This window comes from Ranitomeya variabilis, chromosome 6 (assembly GCF_051348905.1).
Source record: "Ranitomeya variabilis isolate aRanVar5 chromosome 6, aRanVar5.hap1, whole genome shotgun sequence".
NCBI lineage: Eukaryota > Metazoa > Chordata > Amphibia > Anura > Dendrobatidae > Ranitomeya > Ranitomeya variabilis.
Window position 1 is genome coordinate 407,713,055 of NC_135237.1, and position 21,744 is coordinate 407,734,798.

At 48.6% G+C, this 21,744-nt stretch overlaps 1 protein-coding gene across 1 annotated transcript in view; it reads left to right on the forward strand.

Annotated features, from left to right (window-relative positions):
- Positions 1–21,287: 21,287 nt before the first annotated feature.
- Positions 21,288–21,744, forward strand: part of LOC143782602 (acetyl-coenzyme A synthetase, cytoplasmic-like) — a 59,031-nt gene continuing 58,574 nt past the window's right edge. The window contains exon 1 of the mRNA XM_077270215.1: positions 21,288–21,634. Within this exon, the coding sequence (XP_077126330.1) occupies positions 21,484–21,634 (151 nt within the window). The 5' untranslated portion in view covers positions 21,288–21,483. The remainder of the gene's footprint in view (positions 21,635–21,744) is intronic.

Here is a 21,744-nt window from a genome sequence, read left to right on the forward strand (position 1 = left end):
CAGACAAGAGCTCACAATGTCTCCTGCAACAAGTGGTCCTCTGGAAGATAGTCAAGCCTTGCCTGACAGCCAAGAGCTTCGGAGATCCCAGAGGTCTAATACAGGGGTTCCACCAGTCCGATATGTAGAACAGTGTGCTCTGTCTGTTTTTACACCTTTGTTGCCCCCTCTATAGGTGCTGTTTCTGCATTGCAAGTTCCTCCATTACACTTTGACCCTGATGCTGTGATGGCCGAGGACGACCATCATTAAGAAGGGAGGCATGTAAGAGGGTGGTGCTGTTATGGACAGTAAGGAACACGCTGTCACTTTAAGAGGCTGCACCCCTTTGTCTGGCGTGATGGAATGTTCTGCTTCTGCCCTGCACTAATCGTTGTAATGAACTACTCTGTGCAGAGTGCAGGTGTGGAGCTGTAGCAGCGTGTGTGAACTGAGGCTGCTGCAGAGAGGACTTTTTGTGCTGATAGCTGAAAGAGAGAAGAACTGTCTCCTAATATAGCTGCAAGAGAGCCACGAAGATACGGTGAAAGGGATTTACAGCTTCCAGGAGCATCCCTAGGATCCAGAAGCAAGGAGAAGACCACGTTTCACAGAGCTGACAGAAAGCCGTGCTCACCACCATATTAGACTGCTGGGGGCCCCCCTGGGACTGGACCTGATTCTCCAACATCACCGTGAGTCTGTTCCTGTTTGGTGCACCTGTTAGGGGTTAGTGTAGGCTTCAATAGTCAGTACACGGGAGCCGTGTGGCCTGCTTAGTAAAGGCCAGGGAGGTTATACATAGAGTAGCATCATCACTTGTTTATTGTTTACATTTGCTTGTTAGACATATTTTGAGTCTGCAATAGTTGTAGCACCTTGCTGTTTTACGGAAAAGTTAAAGTTCATAACTCTTGTAAATTGTCTGTTGCCATTGTATACCTGTTTTCATCTTCCTCATTCCCTTCATTCCTTGCCTTCCAATAAATCTACCCTTTGTTGTTTGCACCTCATCTTGTGTACAGTAGTCTTCCTGCACCGTGGTGGTCCCCCGGCCATCGCTTCACAGATGTGAAGACAATAGCATTCAAGTCCCTGCTTCCTATCAACCTGGTGGAAGTGGTCCAGCCCATTGTGGAAGCTAACCCCGTTGGGCACAAAGAGACTTTGCTATCTGAGATTCCTGGTGACTCGTCTGCTTGGTTCTTCCCTAAAGATGTCATGATGACTTGGACTATGAATGGACCCTTTCTTCTACAGATCATTTTGGGGGTTGGAAGAAGAGGGGGCGTAAAAGAGGGGGTACTGTAACAACCTGCCTACCTGATACATCAACTCACTCACCCTGTGCCATGCTGTGAGATCTGTCTGCTGACGGCTCCATGCCGTGTGCTTCATGGCCGCTTGCTCTGTGTACACTTCCTGGCTGTGTGCATAGGGGGCAGCGCTGGCAAATCTGGATTCTTATTGAGACTGTGTGCACCTCCCTATGGTGTCCCCGGCCAATTGCCTAGAGGCCTCTGATACTTAAGGCATCCTCACCCATTGGAGGACGCCTGAGCAAACTATTTCCCTCAGTTAGTATTTGCTACTGAGCTGCCAGGTCGTGTTCTGTATCTGAGTGCTGCAATACGCCCTGTTTGTGTATCCGTGTCCGTTCCTGTCTGTACTCTGGTCTATGTCCGTTCCTGTTCCTTCTTTGTTTGCCATTCCCACTCTGCTGTGTGTACCTCTGCCTTATCTCTCTGCTCTGTTTGCTACTACCAGTAGCTCTGCACCTCTCTGCACTTCTCTGCTCTGCTCGCCACTACCTGTGGCTGTGCTCTTCTCTGCTTGCCACAATCAGTGGCTCTGCACCTCTCTGCTCTGCTTGCCACAATCAGTGGCTCTGCACCTCTCTGCTCTGCTTGCCACTACCAGTGGCTCTGCACCTCTCTGCTTGCCACAACCCATGGCTCTGTGCTTCTCTGCTCTGCTCGCCACAACCTGTGGCTCTGCGCCTTCTGACTTTTGGCATTGCCTCCTGCGGTTCTGGCTCTTGGCTCCGCCTCCAGCATCTCCGCTCTTGGCTCCACCTCCAGCATCTCTGCTCTTGGCTCCGCCTCCAGAGTCTCCATTCTTGGCTCCATCCTTAGCTCTGCCTTCTCCTTCTCTGCTCTTAGCTCCACCTTCCTCTTCTCTGCTTTTAGCTCTGTCTTCTCCTTCTCTGCTCTTAGCTGCGTTTCTGTTCTTGGCTCTGCCTCCTGCTCTTGGCTCCGCCTCCTGTAGTTCTGTTCTTGGCTCCGCCTCTGCTTTTAACTCCGCCTCCTGTGGTTCTGCTTTGCATCCGCTCCTGCGGTCTTGCTCTATCTCCGTTCTGCAACTTGCCGCACAGGTCTCTACCTCTCTCTTTATATTCACCAGTCCGAACAGGTCCCTACCTGTTCCCATATACCCTCCAGTCTGAACAGGTTCTTACATGTTTCCTTACACCTGCCTGTATGCCAGTTCCTACCAGAGTATCAGCCCTGTCCATCTGACCTGAAGAAATGCCCCCCTGTCTGCCAAAATGCCAGCCGTGCCCACCTGCCTGTGTCTCCATCAAGCCCGTCTGCCAGTCAGGCCTCTGCTATACCCATCCGCCAGCCAGTATCACACGTGCTTGCCTGTGTCCTGTCCCCGGTGGGATCAGCATCCACAGCCAGACACCACCCTGGAGTGGTACCTGGTAGCTACCTGCCGCACAAGTCTGACATCACCATCAGAGGCTCCAGCGAGCACCTAGGAAGCTACTTAGTTATGCCCCTTCCAGGGTAGTCTGGTCAGTGGTCCAGTAGGGCCACACCCCCGGATGCCCGCGCCAGCCAGTCTGGGCGCGAGCGTTACATCACGGAGCTTCATGTGGCATATAGGACATCACTTGGACTTTGCCAAGGCTATCCCAGGTCGTTTGGGTACAGGCAGAGGCGTAGCTGGGGATCCCTTTTCCTGTGCAGCGCAAGAGAGGGAACAGTCGGGGGCTGTGATCAGGGACAGCAGATTGCGCACAGTGCACTTACCCCACCCTGCTCATTCCTGCCCGGATCCTCCATGGTATTGTAAGGAGAAGAACCCAGCTAGGCATGCTTCCTCCGTGATGGGTCTGGAGCCGGCCGTTGGGGCTGTCACCTATGTTGAAAGGGGAGGGGCTTTAGGCCCCGGATCGTTCCCTGCACTTGAGGAAAGGGAGCGTGGTTAAGCTGAGGGAACTGCAGTGCTCGAGTGATCAGACAGTTTGGGCGGGAATTTCTAGAGCTGTGTGGGAAGGCTAAAGCTGTGAGGTAGGATAGCTGCGGAGACACCATCACGTGTTTCTCAACGCAGTGATCCAGAACACTGCCCCCATCCCTTATGGGAAATATGCAAACGCATGTAGGATAGCTGCGGAGACACCATCACGTGTTTCTCAACGCAAGCAGTGAATAGCCAGACCTTTCCCCGGGAAGGAACAACCACGGGAAGGGCAGCATCCAATAAAGGAAAACATCCAATACAGGAAAACCACCTATGCCAAGCATGGTATCTGTCATGATTCTCAATGGCGAGAGAACATAGCCCAGCATATATGAGAACTAGCTCTTGGAAGATGGAAACTATACTGACCATGAACTAAACCTGCCGCACAACTAGAAGTGGCCGGGTAGCATGCCTACGTTTTTTAACCCTAGATGCCCAGCGCCAGCCGGAGAACTACCTAATCCTAGCAGAGGAAAAGACAGTCCTGGCTCACCTCTAGAGAAATTTTCCCAAAAGGCAGACAGAGGCCCCCACATATATTGGCGGTGATTTTAGATGAAATGACAAACGTAGTATGAAAATAGGTTTAGCAAAATCGAGGTCCGCTTTCTAGATAGCAGGAAGACAGAAAGGACACTTTCATGGTCAGCAGAAAACCCTATCAAAACACCATCCAGAAATTCCTTTAAGACTCTAGCATTAACTCATAACACCAGAGTGGCAATTTCCGATCACAAGAGCTTTCCAGACACAGTAACGAAACAGCAGCTGTGAACAGGAACAAAATGCAAAAACACACAAGGACAAAAGTCCAACTTAGCTGGGAGTTGTCTAGTAGCAGGAACAAGCACAGAAGGCTTCTGATTACATTGTTGACCGGCAAGAAACTGACAGAGGAGCAAGGTTATATAGCGACTCCCACATCCTGATAGGAGCAGGTGAACAGAGGGGATGATGCACACAAGTTCAATTCCACAAGTAGCCACCGGGGGAGCCCAGAATCCAATTTCACAACAGTACCCCCCCCTCAAGGAGGGGGCACCGAACCCTCACCAGAACCACCAGGGCGATCAGGATGAGCCCTATGAAAGGCACGGACAAGATCGGAGGCATGAACATCAGAGGCAGTGACCCAAGAATTATCCTCCTGACCGTATCCCTTCCATTTGACCAGATACTGGAGTCTCCGTCTGGAAACACGAGAGTCTAAGATCTTTTCCACAACGTACTCCAACTCACCCTCAACCAACACCGGAGCAGGAGGCTCAACGGAAGGCACAACCGGTACCTCATACCTGCGCAACAATGACCGATGAAAAACATTATGAATCGAAAAGGATGCAGGGAGGTCCAAACGGAAGGACACAGGGTTAAGAATCTCCAATATCTTGTACGGGCCGATGAACCGAGGCTTAAACTTAGGAGAAGAAACCCTCATAGGGACAAAACGAGAAGACAACCACACCAAGTCCCCAACACAAAGCCGAGGACCAACACGACGACGGCGGTTGGCAAAAAGCTGAGTCTTCTCCTGGGACAACTTCAAATTGTCCACCACCTGCCCCCAAATCTGATGCAACCTCTCCACCACAGCATCCACTCCAGGACAATCCGAAGATTCCACTTGACCGGAGGAAAATCGAGGATGAAACCCCAAATTACAGAAAAACGGGGACACCAAGGTGGCAGAGCTGGCCCGATTATTGAGGGCGAACTCCGCCAAAGGCAAAAAAGCAACCCAATCATCCTGATCCGCAGACACAAAACACCTCAAATATGTCTCCAAGGTCTGATTAGTCCGCTCGGTCTGGCCATTAGTCTGAGGATGGAAAGCAGACGAAAAAGACAAATCTATGCCCATCCTAGCACAGAATGCCCGCCAAAATCTAGACACGAATTGGGTCCCTCTGTCAGAAACGATATTCTCAGGAATACCATGCAAACGAACAACATTTTGAAAAAACAGAGGAACCAACTCGGAAGAAGAAGGCAACTTAGGCAAGGGAACCAGATGGACCATCTTAGAGAAACGGTCACACACCACCCAGATGACAGACATCTTCTGAGAAACAGGCAGATCCGAAATAAAATCCATCGAGATGTGCGTCCAAGGCCTCTTCGGGATAGGCAAGGGCAACAACAATCCACTAGCCCGAGAACAACAAGGCTTGGCCCGAGCACAAACGTCACAAGACTGCACAAAGCCTCGCACATCTCGTGACAGGGAAGGCCACCAGAAGGACCTTGCCACCAAATCCCTGGTACCAAAGATTCCAGGATGACCTGCCAACGCAGAAGAATGAACCTCAGAGATGACTCTACTGGTCCAATCATCAGGAACAAACAGTCTACCAGGTGGGCAACGATCAGGTCTATCCGCCTGAAACTCCTGCAAGGCCCGCCGCAGGTCTGGAGAAACGGCAGACAATATCACTCCATCTTTAAGGATACCTGTGGGCTCAGAATTACCAGGGGAGTCAGGCTCAAAACTCCTAGAAAGGGCATCCGCCTTAACATTCTTAGAACCCGGTAGGTACGACACCACAAAATTAAACCGAGAGAAAAACAACGACCAGCGCGCCTGTCTAGGATTCAGGCGCCTGGCAGACTCAAGGTAAATTAAATTTTTGTGGTCAGTCAATACCACCACCTGATGTCTGGCCCCCTCAAGCCAGTGACGCCACTCCTCAAAAGCCCACTTCATGGCCAAAAGCTCCCGATTCCCAATATCATAATTTCGCTCGGCGGGCGAAAATTTACGGGAAAAAAAAGCACAAGGTCTCATCACGGAGCAGTCGGAACTTCTCTGCGACAACACCGCCCCAGCTCCGATTTCAGAAGCGTCGACCTCAACCTGAAAAGGAAGAGCAACATCAGGCTGACGCAACACTGGGGCGGAAGAAAAGCGGCGCTTGAGCTCCCGAAAGGCCTCCACAGCATCAGGGGACCAATCAGCAACATCAGCACCCTTCTTAGTCAAATCAGTCAATGGTTTTACAACATCAGAAAAACCAGCAATAAATCGACGATAAAAGTTAGCAAAGCCCAAAAATTTCTGAAGACTCTTAAGAGAAGAGGGTTGCGTCCAATCACCAATAGCCTGAACCTTGACAGGATCCATCTTGATGGAAGAGGGGGAAAAAATGTATCCCAAGAAAGAAATCTTTTGAACCCCAAAAACACACTTAGAACCCTTCACACACAAGGAATTAGACCGCAAAACCTGAAAAACCCTCCTGACCTGCTGGACATGAGAGTCCCAGTCATCCGAAAAAATCAGAATATCATCCAGATACACAATCATAAATTTATCCAAATAATCGCGGAAAATGTCATGCATAAAGGACTGGAAGACTGAAGGGGCATTTGAAAGACCAAAAGGCATCACCAAATACTCAAAATGGCCCTCGGGCGTATTAAATGCGGTTTTCCACTCATCCCCCTGCTTGATTCGCACCAAATTATACGCCCCACGGAGATCAATCTTAGAGAACCACTTGGCCCCCTTTATACGAGCAAACAAATCAGTAAGCAGTGGTAACGGATATTGATATTTAACCGTGATTTTATTCAAAAGTCGATAATCAATACACGGCCTCAAAGAGCCGTCTTTCTTAGACACAAAGAAAAAACCGGCTCCTAAGGGAGATGACGAAGGACGAATATGTCCCTTTTCCAAGGACTCCTTTATATATTCTCGCATAGCAGCGTGTTCAGGCACAGACAGATTAAATAAACGACCCTTAGGGTATTTACTACCCGGAATCAAGTCTATGGCACAATCGCACTCCCGGTGCGGAGGTAGTGAACCAACCTTAGGTTCTTCAAAAACGTCCCGAAAGTCAGACAAGAATTCAGGAATCTCAGAAGGAATAGATGATGAAATGGAAACCAAAGGTACGTCCCCATGAGTTCCTTTACATCCCCAGCTTAACACAGACATAGCTCTCCAGTCGAGGACTGGGTTATGAGATTGCAGCCATGGCAATCCCAGCACCAAAACATCATGTAGATTATACAGCACCAGAAAGCGAATAACCTCCTGGTGATCCGGATTAACACGCATAGTCACTTGTGTCCAGTATTGTGGTTTATTACTAGCCAATGGGGTGGAGTCAATCCCTTTCAGAGGTATCGGAGCCTCCAGTGGCTCCAAATCATACCCACAGCGTTTGGCAAAGGACCAATCCATAAGACTCAAAGCAGCGCCAGAGTCGACATAGGCGTCCGCGGTAATAGATGACAAAGAACAAATCAGGGTCACAGATAGAATAAACTTAGACTGTAAAGTGCTAATTGAAACAGACTTGTCAGGCTTCTTAGTACGCTTAAAGCATGCTGATATAACATGAGTTGAATCACCACAATAAAAGCACAACCCATTTTTTCGTCTAAAATTCTGCCGCTCGCTTCTGGACAGAATTCTATCACATTGCATATTTTCTGGCGTTTTCTCAGTAGACACCGCCAAATGGTGCACAGGTTTGCGCTCCCGCAGACGCCTATCGATCTGAATAGCCATCGTCATGGACTCATTCAGACTCGCAGGCACAGGGAACCCCACCATAACATCCTTAATGGCATCAGAGAGACCTTCTCTGAAAATCGCCGCCAGGGCGCACTCATTCCACTGAGTAAGCACAGACCATTTTCGAAATTTTTGTCAATATACTTCAGCTTCATCATGCCCTTGAGAGATGCCTCTAGTTGCCACATGACAGGAGGCATCTCTCATGTATATAAGTGTTTCCTATGCTCAGCGCTGAGTACTCCTGCCTCCTGATCGCCGCTACCATTCATTTACACTCCCCCCTATATGAGCGCTCATTGGTTCGGTCACCCTAAACGGTACTGCGCATGCTCCGCCCTCCCTGGTCTAAATGCGCAGCTGCAATACCTATCCCCGAACCTGGCAACCACTGCGCAGGCGCCGGTCTGAGACGCACGCCGCTCTGCGGTGCAGACCTCGCTCTCAATACATAGGGGGGCACAACAACAGACACCAGTTATGACCGCTTCTGCGGTGTATTTAAAGCGCCTACAGCGGCTATACCAGCCACTGCACCACCAATGAGACGGACACCTTACTCCTGAAGTCTACTTAGAGCTGGTAAAAACTGCGCTTTAATGATGTGCCAACACCCTTTGCCTCCTTTTGTTTCCAGTTTACCATATATTTAACCATGTCCTCTCTGCTTTTCTCTAGTCCTTGGGGACTCTCTCCCTATTTTTCTTCTTCCTAAACTACTCTGCTTACTTAAGGTCAGTACATTATTATGGCGTCTTGAACAGTGCTCTATATATTTATGTGCTTGCTCTTAGCCCAGTATTATATGCTTACTCTTTGCCCAGTATTATGTCTCAGTACAGTAATGTTCTTTTGAACAGTCTTCGCACGCAACCTGATTTCAGGGTATTTCCATTTACTTCTATATGCTACTATTTATTGTCCTAGGACATAGTTGTGTCCGTATTTAGTATACTTAGTATATTGCAACTTGTGGATATTTATATGTATATATTATTCTTGTATATATTGTTATTTTTAAAAAAAACATATATGTAGATCTTGTGGCTCTATTTAGGAAGTTTAGTTTTTGTCCTTAGGCATTATATATGTTTTTTCTTTATGTATGTATACCTGTACAGCACACTTATATGTTGCATTTGTTCTTGCAGTGAGATTTTGAAAAAGACCGTAGCAGGTCGAAACGTCAACCGTATTGTCCGCAATCACTTGTTTTCTCTGTAAAAATTATTTGGTGGTGCCTGTGCACTTGAATTAAAAGAATTTCTCACATTTTGAATCAAGACTTGAGTGCGGCTACTTTTTGTATATTTGAAGTCGGATGTTTAGCCAGCACCTTCATTGAACTTTACAGTGTGCCCATTATATTCTCTTCTTGAGAGAGGGCTAGCAAGGCCTTTTCAGCCTGAATCTCCAAATTAGGTTCCTCATAGAGCAACCCCAGTGCCAGAAAAAACGAATCCACATTGAGCAGCGCAGGATCCCCTGGTGCCAATGCAAATGCCCAATTCTGGGGGTCACCACGCAACAAGGCAATAACAATTTTAACCTGCTGAGCGGGGTCTCCAGCGGAACGAGATCTCAGAGAAAGATACAATTTACAATTGTGCTTAAAATTCAAAAAGCGAGATCTATCTCCAGAAAAGAACTCAGGTATAGGGATCTTGGGTTCAGACATAGGAGCATGTATCACATAGTCTTGGATATTTTGAACCTTAGAGGCAAGAGTATTAAGATTAGAAGCTAAACTCTGGATATCCATTTCTCAACAGCAGAGATCTGAGCCATTCAGGGGTTAAGAGGAGAGAAAAAAAAACAAAAAAACAAACAAACAGCAGATTGCAATTATGGCTAGACAGAACCTCTGAGTAAAAAAAAAAAAAGTGTCAGAAACTTATTTTTTCTCTCCTTCTTTAGCCAATACCTTTAATACATTATGGCCGGCAATACTGTCATGATTCCCAATGGCAGGGACATGGGCAAAAACGGACTAGCTCTAGGAAGATGGTATCTCAGGTAACCGCGATGCTGAACCTAACACGCAAATTAAAGTAGCCAGGGGGTGTGCCTACGTTGTATCCCTAGACACCTCGCGCCAGCCGGAGAGCTAACTACCCCTATAAGAGGAATACACAGACCTGGCTTGCCTCCAGGGAAACCCCAAAAGTTATAGTAGCCCCCCACATGTAATAACGGTTAGGTAAGAGGAAAACACAAACGCAGTATGAATATAGATTCAGCAAAGTGAGGCCCTCTGACTAGATAGATGAAAATACAAAAGAGGACTTCGCGGTTACCTCAAAACCCTAAGCAGCCATCCTGAAACTACCTTAACTTCGTTATCAACTCATGACACCGGAGTAGTAATTTCAGATCACTAGAGCTTCCAGCAGCACGAGAAATATAAATGCATGCTGGACAAAACAAACACAAAAAGCCAAAGATTTCAACTTAGCTGAATTGCAGACTTGGAGCAGGTAGCAAGCAACAGAGATGCTCTGGTAACATTGATTGCCGGCACTAGAGTGACTGAGAAGCCAGACTAAATAGGAAACTCCCAATTTCCTGATGAAAACAGGTGCACTGGAAACACAAGACCAAAGTCAACCAGTACCACCAGTAGCCACCAGAGGGAGCCAAAAACAGAATTCACAACACCATCCACAGACAGCTGTTTCGGGGTGTTTGCCCCTCATCAGTGTGGAGTAGGAATCTGGCTATTAGGAGCAGTGCCTAGTAAAAGGCTGTAAAGGCACAGATGATTGGCCTCAGGGAGACCAAAACATCCAACACCGCGGAAACACCATCACGTGTTTCTCAACGCAGTGATCCAGAACACTGCCCCCATCCCTTATGGGAAATATGCAAATGCATGTAGGATAGCTGCGGAGACACCATCACGTGTTTCTCAACGCAAGCAGTGAATAGCCAGACCTTTCCCTGGGAAGGAACAACCACGGGAAGGGCAGCATCCAATAAAGGAAAACATCCAATACAGGAAAACCACCTATGCCAAGCATGGTATCCATCCACAGACAGCTGTTTCGGGGTGTTTGCCCCTCATCAGTGTGGAGTAGGAATCTGGCTATTAGGACACGTGATGGTGTCTCCGCGGTGTTGGATGTTTTGGCCTCCCCGAGGCCAATCATCTGTGCCTTTACAGCCTTTTACTAGGCACTGCTCCTAATAGCCAGATTCCTACTCCACACTGATGAGGGGCAAACACCCCGAATCAGCTGTCTGTGGGTGGGAGTGTCTCTCGGCCTTTTGGCTGCGATCTTTTGTCGCAGTCAGAGGGTGCGAGTATTTCTTTGCAGCGTGCTGCTAATTTTCGTCTGCGATATTCGTATCGGCAGTGAAGACTGAAGATGTTTGTCAAGAATACGATTCGTTTGGTCATGGAGGATGGTGCCAAAAACAACGTGGTGTATGTGGTTCGTGACCTGCTGGAGGGAAAGGCTGGAGCTCATTGGACTGACATTTTCAGTGTGAATGAATTTCACAACCAAGGTATATATGACGTTACCTTTGTGAGTGAGCCTTGCTGTCTAACTGTCTTTGAGTGGTTAAGCCATGATGGTGACCCCTGCCTGGGGGGAGTGCGGGTGGAGCCTCTGTTTGGGCTCATGGAGAAAATTGTAACTGTTACCGTTTATAATCCTTACACAGAAATAAGGCTGCTGGAGCAGTTCCTGGCTCGGTACTGCGAATATGTGAAAAGTGGAGAGAAACAGAGGAATTGTTTGGGTATTTTTAATTGTAAATATGTGTTTCGTGTGAAACTGAGGAAAGACCCAAGCTCTTTGGGAGGTTTTACCCATCCCCCGGCGAACTTTTCAATGGCGGGTCATAGGGGCTTTCTGTCGTATGCAGGGCAGCCTCTATAATTTCCTCGTTCCCCTCTGGAACGTACACCGACCTCTTACCTCCGGCGCCTGCTCGTACATCACCGGAAGTGCATTGGCCTTTCCCCTGACTTCTGGTATTAGCACTGGAGTTCCGGCTGGCGTCGGAACCGAGAGCCCCCACTTGTGTCAATCCCTTTCAGAGGTATCGGAGCCTCCAGTGGCTCCAAATCATACCCACAGCGTTTGGCAAAGGACCAATCCATAAGACTCAAAGCAGCGCCAGAGTCGACATAGGCGTCCGCGGTAATAGATGACAAAGAACAAATCAGGGTCACAGATAGAATAAACTTAGACTGTAAAGTGCTAATTGAAACAGACTTGTCAGGCTTCTTAGTACGCTTAAAGCATGCTGATATAACATGAGTTGAATCACCACAATAGAAGCACAACCCATTTTTTCGTCTAAAATTCTGCCGCTCGCTTCTGGACAGAATTCTATCACATTGCATATTTTCTGGCGTTTTCTCAGTAGACACCGCCAAATGGTGCACAGGTTTGCGCTCCCGCAGACGCCTATCGATCTGAATAGCCATCGTCATGGACTCATTCAGACTCGCAGGCACAGGGAACCCCACATAACATCCTTAATGGCATCAGAGAGACCTTCTCTGAAAATCACCGCCAGGGCGCACTCATTCCACTGAGTAAGCACAGACCATTTTCGAAATTTTTGTCAATATACTTCAGCTTCATCATGCCCTTGAGAGAGGGCTAGCAAGGCCTTTTCAGCCTGAATCTCCAAATTAGGTTCCTCATAGAGCAACCCCAGTGCCAGAAAAAACGAATCCACATTGAGCAGCGCAGGATCCCCTGGTGCCAATGCAAATGCCCAATTCTGGGGGTCACCACGCAACAAGGCAATAACAATTTTAACCTGCTGAGCGGGGTCTCCAGCGGAACGAGATCTCAGAGAAAGATACAATTTACAATTGTGCTTAAAATTCAAAAAGCGAGATCTATCTCCAGAAAAGAACTCAGGTATAGGGATCTTGGGTTCAGACATAGGAGCATGTATCACATAGTCTTGGATATTTTGAACCTTAGAGGCAAGAGTATTAAGATTAGAAGCTAAACTCTGGATATCCATTTCTCAACAGCAGAGATCTGAGCCATTCAGGGGTTAAGAGGAGAGAAAAAAAAACAAAAAAACAAACAAACAGCAGATTGCAATTATGGCTAGACAGAACCTCTGAGTAAAAAAAAAAAAAGTGTCAGAAACTTATTTTTTCTCTCCTTCTTTAGCCAATACCTTTAATACATTATGGCCGGCAATACTGTCATGATTCCCAATGGCAGGGACATGGGCAAAAACGGACTAGCTCTAGGAAGATGGTATCTCAGGTAACCGCGATGCTGAACCTAACACGCAAATTAAAGTAGCCAGGGGGTGTGCCTACGTTGTATCCCTAGACACCTCGCGCCAGCCGGAGAGCTAACTACCCCTATAAGAGGAATACACAGACCTGGCTTGCCTCCAGGGAAACCCCAAAAGTTATAGTAGCCCCCCACATGTAATAACGGTTAGGTAAGAGGAAAACACAAACGCAGTATGAATATAGATTCAGCAAAGTGAGGCCCTCTGACTAGATAGATGAAAATACAAAAGAGGACTTCGCGGTTACCTCAAAACCCTAAGCAGCCATCCTGAAACTACCTTAACTTCGTTATCAACTCATGACACCGGAGTAGTAATTTCAGATCACTAGAGCTTCCAGCAGCACGAGAAATATAAATGCATGCTGGACAAAACAAACACAAAAAGCCAAAGATTTCAACTTAGCTGAATTGCAGACTTGGAGCAGGTAGCAAGCAACAGAGATGCTCTGGTAACATTGATTGCCGGCACTAGAGTGACTGAGAAGCCAGACTAAATAGGAAACTCCCAATTTCCTGATGAAAACAGGTGCACTGGAAACACAAGACCAAAGTCAACCAGTACCACCAGTAGCCACCAGAGGGAGCCAAAAACAGAATTCACAACACCATCCACAGACAGCTGTTTCGGGGTGTTTGCCCCTCATCAGTGTGGAGTAGGAATCTGGCTATTAGGAGCAGTGCCTAGTAAAAGGCTGTAAAGGCACAGATGATTGGCCTCAGGGAGACCAAAACATCCAACACCGCGGAGACACCATCACGTGTTTCTCAACGCAGTGATCCAGAACACTGCCCCCATCCCTTATGGGAAATATGCAAACGCATGTAGGATAGCTGCGGAGACACCATCACGTGTTTCTCAACGCAAGCAGTGAATAGCCAGACCTTTCCCCGGGAAGGAACAACCACGGGAAGGGCAGCATCCAATAAAGGAAAACATCCAATACAGGAAAACCACCTATGCCAAGCATGGTATCCATCCACAGACAGCTGTTTCGGGGTGTTTGCCCCTCATCAGTGTGGAGTAGGAATCTGGCTATTAGGACACGTGATGGTGTCTCCGCGGTGTTGGATGTTTTGGTCTCCCCGAGGCCAATCATCTGTGCCTTTACAGCCTTTTACTAGGCACTGCTCCTAATAGCCAGATTCCTACTCCACACTGATGAGGGGCAAACACCCCGAATCAGCTGTCTGTGGGTGGGAGTGTCTCTCGGCCTTTTGGCTGCGATCTTTTGTCGCAGTCAGAGGGTGCGAGTATTTCTTTGCAGCGTGCTGCTAATTTTCGTCTGCGATATTCGTATCGGCAGTGAAGACTGAAGATGTTTGTCAAGAATACGATTCGTTTGGTCATGGAGGATGGTGCCAAAAACAACGTGGTGTATGTGGTTCGTGACCTGCTGGAGGGAAAGGCTGGAGCTCATTGGACTGACATTTTCAGTGTGAATGAATTTCACAACCAAGGTATATATGACGTTACCTTTGTGAGTGAGCCTTGCTGTCTAACTGTCTTCGAGTGGTTAAGCCATGATGGTGACCCCTGCCTGGGGGGAGTGCGGGTGGAGCCTCTGTTTGGGCTCATGGAGAAAATTGTAACTGTTACCGTTTATAATCCTTACACAGAAATAAGGCTGCTGGAGCAGTTCCTGGCTCGGTACTGCGAATATGTGAAAAGTGGAGAGAAACAGAGGAATTGTTTGGGTATTTTTAATTGTAAATATGTGTTTCGTGTGAAACTGAGGAAAGACCCAAGCTCTTTGGGAGGTTTTACCCATCCCCTGGCGAACTTTTCAATGGCGGGTCATAGGGGCTTTCTGTCGTATGCAGGGCAGCCTCTATAATTTCCTCGTTCCCCTCTGGAACGTACACCGACCTCTTACCTCCGGCGCCTGCTCGTACATCACCGGAAGTGCATTGGCCTTTCCCCTGACTTCTGGTATTAGCACTGGAGTTCCGGCTGGCGTCGGAACCGAGAGCCTCCACTGTGGGAGGAAGCGGTTCTACCCAGGAGCCTCGTCCACTCACTGGTCTTTGCGGCTGAGGGACTCCCACCCAGGAGAGTGTCAGCCCCGGGCTACTTTACAGGGGGAAGGATTGGACCAGTCGCTCGATCCCCCTTGGCCCTCCGGTAATCAGAACTTCCTCTTGTGCATCCCTCCATGTAGTGACAGGAAAAATACTGAGGAAATGGGGTGGGGAGGGACCTGTTAACCTCTGCATGCTTTTCCTGTCCCTGCAAGCAGGAGGAGGACGTCCTCATGGTGCTCTCCGGAGGGATGTCCTGGTAAAAAAAAATTCTGAATTGCTGGGTTTTATTTATTCTGTGTCTGAAAAATCTGAATAAAAAGTGATAAAAAAATATTATGTGCCCCAAAATGGTACCAAAAAATCTGCAACTCATCAAGCAAAAAATAAGCCCTAGTACAGCTGTTAAAAAAAGTTACAGCTCTCAGAATATGGCAACAAAACCCCCCACTTTTTATAAAAAAAGCATTTTTACTGTGCTGTAGCAGCAAAAAAAAATTAAAAAAAATCTAGTATCGCTGTAATCACGCCGACATGAAGAATAAATACGCCTTATCACTTATACTGCATAAAAATAAAAATAAGAACTGCTCTTGTGCTGCTATTTTTTTCATTCTCTCAAAAATCATAATAAGGCTTGGCTCACATTTATCCTGCGCTCTCTGCTGAGCGCTTAGGCTAGGTTCAGATTGCGTTAGTGCAATCCGTTTAGCGCGAGCGCTAGCGGATTGCGCTAACGCAATGTCTTTTTCGGGGCCGCGTTCAGGGGTCGCGTTAACGTCCCCGCTCTCGCAGATCTCCGATCTGCGAGAGCGGGGAACGGACCTCTGGCGCGCCGCGGACGCTGCAAGCAGCGTCCGAGGCGCGCTACAAAAGACCGGCACATCGCTAGCGCGTGCCGAAAATGACACGCGCTAGCAATGCGCTCTAACATTGCCGGCAATGGGAGCGCTAATGGACGCGGTGCACGGCGTTAATTTCGCCGTGCAACGCTGTCCATTAGCGCTATCCCATTAACGCAATGGGAACCTAGCCTTATGTCTGGGTTTCTGTGTAAATTCCCCAAAACCACGCTTTAGACAAAACCCCAGAATGAACCACTCACTTATGAAGCAGATGGAGCCTGTTTGGACTGGTCTCTGTTCTGGCGGTGTCCCATAATTTTAGGCATCTTTTTAGCACAAGTGTGGGTGACCACAAATCTGTGCATGCCTCAAAAGAGGGATACCACCAGACAAGGCGCAGTACGAGGTGTCTCTATCTGCCTCATTAAGGTGGGTGGTTCCGTTGGAGGTTTAGTCTGAATCTCATTTTTGTGGTATCTACATGGAAATCTTGACGTAAGGGCTCAGCGTAGAACACAAGAATGTGATCCCAGCCTTATACTGGAAGCGAGCGAAAAAATATAATGTAACACCCCAGGTATCCGGTTGTTACAGTGATGTTGCCTTCTTTTCGTGGAGGGCGATATCATGCTTGGAGGCAAGGAGGATTCCCTTTATCAGGTAAAGCACCTACATTCAACACATTCTGAATCCAGGCCAGAAGGGGGAGCTCTGAACCCGGATTCAGGGGAGCTTCCTCAGCTTTATGTATTCTGGTCTGGAGAAGGAGTTAGATCAGTCTGGAGAGACAGTGGAGGAGTGAGGACTGAGAGCAGACAGTGGGGCCATGCAGCCACGTGTGAGCTGCAGCTCCAGGAAAGGAAGATAGCCTGAAGGGTTGGAATGTAGTGAGCATCTGAGGAAAGGAGCAAAGGTGAAGGAAAGGGCTTGGAGGGGAACTGTGACCGGGCGCCCTCTGAGCCGATGCGCAGGAATCGGGCATTGGGAGCCCAAGATTGTGTTGAACTCTAGGTCGCACAGCAGAACCGGAGGGCAAAGGACTTTATGTAACTTTCCCGTACCCACACCTGAAGGTGCAGCAGTACACGAAAAGCACGGGTCGTGATAGAGACCCTATTTAAAGGCTCGCACTGCCCACCATATGGGTAACTGTCCCAGCACAGAAGAGAGAGGACTTTGTCAGCAAGCCACAGGCAGCAAGGACCTCACATACTAGCGTGATTAGGAATGCTTACGGACCTCACCTGGGAGAGGGCTCCACCTTTGCCTCCAGGCCGGCCGGACCACATCACCACCTGTTGCTGGTACCCTGGACTGCGGCTGCTTACAACCAGTAAACCAGGTAAAGACGTTACAACTCTGTGTCCTCCATTTATTTGTCTGCATACACCATCCCTGCCCAGCACACCGGCAGCCCTGGAAACCCCGCTTCACCTGTGGGAAGCGTCACCATCTTTGCTGCAGTAACATCACCCCAGAGGACCCCTCTAAGCAGCGTCGGTCACCTCTGACCGAGAACCACAGGTGGCGTCACGAACACAAACTTTATTACAACTCCCTTAAAAGACCTTTCCCCTGTACTTGGGTGCCCAGGGCCCTGGACCGGGTCGCAGCCACCGTGACATCCCCTTTAAGTACCAGACCTGGTACCGAGTACCCCACGGCCCTGGTGGGCGACTCATGTCAGGTGCTCTTCAAATCCGACATGGCATTCACAATCTATCCCAGGAAAATAGCGCTCTTTCCTTTCCTAGCCCTGCCATACACCCAAATAGTAGTATTCTCCCATATATTGGGTATCGAGGTACTCAGTAGAAATTGAACAACAAATTTTGAGGTCATTATGTCCTGTTACCCTTGTGGAAATAAAAAAAAAAAAGTGTGGCTAAAAGTAAATTTTTGTGGGAAAAATGTGATTATTTTCACAGCTCTGTGTTAGGCCGGTTTCACACGTCAGTGGCTCCGGTACGGGAGGTGACAGTTTCCTCCGGAGACACTGACACACGTAGACCCATAAAAATCAATGCATCTGTGCAGATGTCATTGATTTTTTGCGGACCGTGTCTCCGTGTGCCAAACACGGAGACATGTCAGTGTTCGTGGGAGCGCACGTATTACATGGACCCATTAAAGTCAATGGGTCCGTGTAAAACACGGACCACAAACGGACGGTCTCCGTTTGCAGTCCGTGTGCCGTGCAGGGGACAGCGCTACAGTAAGCGCTGTCCCCCCCACTGGTGCTGAAGCCGCGATTCATATGTTCCCTGCAGCAGCGTTTGCTGCAGAGAAAATATGAATAATAGTGTTTAAAATAAAGATCTATGTGTTCCCCGCCCTCCCACCCCCTGTGCGCCCCCCCGCTGTTCAGAAAATACTCACCCGCTTCCACGTTGGCTGTCACTCCTTCCTCTCTGCCCCGCGCCTTCTACTGTATGCGGTCACGTGGGGCTGCTCATTTACAATCATGAATAGTCGGCTCCGCCCCTATGGGAGGTGGAGCCACATATTCATGACTGTAAATGATCGGCCCCACGTGACCGCATACAGGAGAAGATGGGGCCAGACCAGGAAGCCGCGATAGCCAACGTGGGAGCGGGTGAGTATTTTCAGAACAGCGGGGTGGGGGGGCGCACAGGGGGTGGGAGGGCGGCAGACACATAGATCTTTATTTTAAACACTATTATTCATATTTTCTCTGCAGCAACCGCTGCTGCACAGAAGATATGAATCGCGGATTCAGCACGATGCAGGGTACCACACGCGTGGGTACCACACGCTCCGTGTGGTACCCACTCGCCATACGGGCGGCACACGTGTGCCGCACGTATGGCCTACGTGAGTTCACAGGCACACGGACACGGATAACTCCGGTACCGATTTTTTCCGGTACCGGAATTATCTGGACGTGTGGGACAGCCCTCACAGACTTCTGTGAAGCACCTGGGGGTTCAAGGTGCTCACCACACATTTAGATACATTCCTTAAAGGGACTCCGTAGTACATGCCTGCACAAGGCAATCTTGCCTTACGCAGGCGTGTACTATCGAGGACAGAGAATGAACTTCAATCCAATATTGCAGCCAGCATGCAGCCAGCGGGTAAGGAAAGGGTGAATCAAACAGCCGAAAACCCCGCCCCTATGGCTGAAAATTGTTCCCTCCAAATTCAGGTGACAGAGTCCCTTTAAGACTCCAGCTATTTTTGTGTTCAAAAAGTCAAACGGTGCTTCTTCCATTCCAAGCCCTGCCGTGTGCCCAAACAGTGGTTTTCCCCTACATATTGAGTATTAGTGTACTTAGGAGAAATTGCACAACAAATTTTAAGGTCCATTTTCTCCTGTTACTCTTGTGAAAATAACAAATTTGAAGCTAAAGTAAAATTTTTGTGAAGAAAAGTTAAAAGCTCATTTTTTCCTTCCACATTGCTTCAGTTCCTGTGAAGCAACTGAAGGGTTAATAAACTTCTTTAATGTGGTTTTGAGTACTTTGACAGGTGCAGATTTTAGAATGGTGTCACTTTTGGGTATTTTCTGTCATGTAGACCCCCCAAAGTGACTTCAAATGTGAGGTTGTCCATAAACGAAGGGTTTTGTAAATTTTGTTGGAAAAATGAGAAATTGCTGATCAACTTTTAACCCTTATAATGTCCTAACAAAAAAAAGTTTAAAAAATTACCCAGATTTAAAAGTAGACATGTGGGAAATGTTATTTATGAACTTTTGTATGACATAACCTTCTGATTTAAAGGCATAAGAATTAAAAGTTTGAAAATTCTTCACCAAATTTCCGATGTACAATGCGCCAGGAAAAAAAACAATCTCAGAATCAGTGGGATCCGTTGAAGCGTTCCAGAGTTATTGTCTCATTAACTGACACTGGTCAGATTTTAAAAATTTGGCCTGGTCATTGAGGTCAAAATTGGCTTGGTCATCAAAATGGTCTTGCGGCCTGTCAGAAAGGTGTGTATATACTGACAGACCATGTGACTTATGAAGGTAATTGCTTGCACCAGAAATTTTTAGGGGTTTCATAGCAAAAGAGGCGAATACATAAGCACATGCCAATTCTTAGTTATTTGATCCCATAAATTTAAAGCAAACCTGTCAGCAGTTTTGGCCGATATAAGATACGGCCACCGCCTTTCAGGGCTTATCTACAGTATTCTATAATCCGGTCCGACCTACAAGATAAGAAAGATAAGTTTTATTATACTCACCCGGGGGCAGTCTGGTCCGATGGGTGTCACAGGTCTGGTGCCTCCCATCCTCTTGCGATGCCCCCCTCCTGTTGCTTCATCACTCCCCGTAAAGTACTGCAGTGCGCAGGAGCCGGGCCTCTCTGACCTTTCCCGGCGCCTGCGCACTGCAGTACCTTGCTCTGCCCTCAACAGGACAAAGTACGCCTGCGCCGGAGCGCGATGCCGGGGAGTGATGAAGCAAGCAAGAGGGCGGCATTGCAAGAGGATGGGAGGCACCAGACCTGTGACACCCACCAGACCAGACCGCCCCCAGGGTGAATATAATAAAACGTATTATTCTTATCTTGCAGGTTGAATCGGGCGCTTATCTACAGTAATATAGAATGCTGTATATCAGCCCTGAAAGGCGGTGGCCGCATCTTATAACGGCCAAAACTGTTGACAGGCTCACTTTAAGTTTATAGTTTTCTCACTTCACCGACTTAGGCCGGGATCACACACAGCGAGATACGGCCGAGTCTCGCAGGTTAAAACCAAGCTCTGGCACCGGCACTCCGGAGCGGAGCGTGCGGCCGAATAGCAATACATGGAGCCGCACGCTCCGCTCCGGAGGGCCGGTACCAGAGCTTGGTTTTAACCTGCGAGACTCGGCCGTATCTCGCTGTAGTGTGACTCCGGCCGACTACTTAGCGCTGATGCATCACACAAATCGGATTATAATAAACAAAGGTTGTAATGTAGCAACATAGGAAAAAAGCCAACGGGGTCAATATTTTCACAAGTCACTGTAGGTCCAAGCTATTGGTCCTGACACTAGTGCCCCCACCTCCTTAGGCTTACTTCAGTAATGCCCCCCATAGCGCCCACAGATGTCAGATGTTATGCCCCACTCCCTCCTTATAGCGCCCTCTCCCTTCTTCTCTATAGCCCCCTCTGACTTCAGCTGTGCACCCTCACTCCTAAGGTCCTCGCAGTACAGCTGAGGTCCAGGTCCTCCCCCTTCTAGCGCCCCCTCAGACGATAGCAGCGCCTCCTCCGCCCGCTGACTCCACCGTCTTGTGTGCGCTACGTCTCCAATGGCAAGAGATGAGCCGAGCGCGTCATAGCCAATCAGAAAAAAGGAGTGTGAGCAGGGCGTTCACTGATTGGATGGTGACTTATGAGACTCCAGACCCGGGCGAGATTCACAAATCGGGTCCTGCTGCAAGATCGAGAGAGCAGCCAGCGAGTGAGGAGGCGGCGAGGAGGGATTACCGCTGCTAAATCTCAGGTAGTCCGGTCCCGGTCACCTCTGCTCCTATACGCACAGCTGCCGGAGGGGGCACTCGCCAAGAAGCCATTCCTAAATTCGGAGCAAGGTGTTTGAGAAGCCAATATGCCAAGCCAGGTGAAGGCGACGTCTCAGGGGGCTCCAGAAGACGAGGGGATGACCTATCAGCCCGCAGAGCCCCTGCAGGAGCATGCCCACGTCCCAGATCTGAGGACATACAAGGATCTGTATGAGAAGTCCATCCACAACCCTCAAGGTATTCCTCCTGTAGAGGCCACTGTGCCCATCTCCCTGTAGCAGCAGGGCCGGCCTGAACGTATAGGCGAACTAGGCGGCCGCCTAGGGCGCCGACCCTAATGGGGTGCC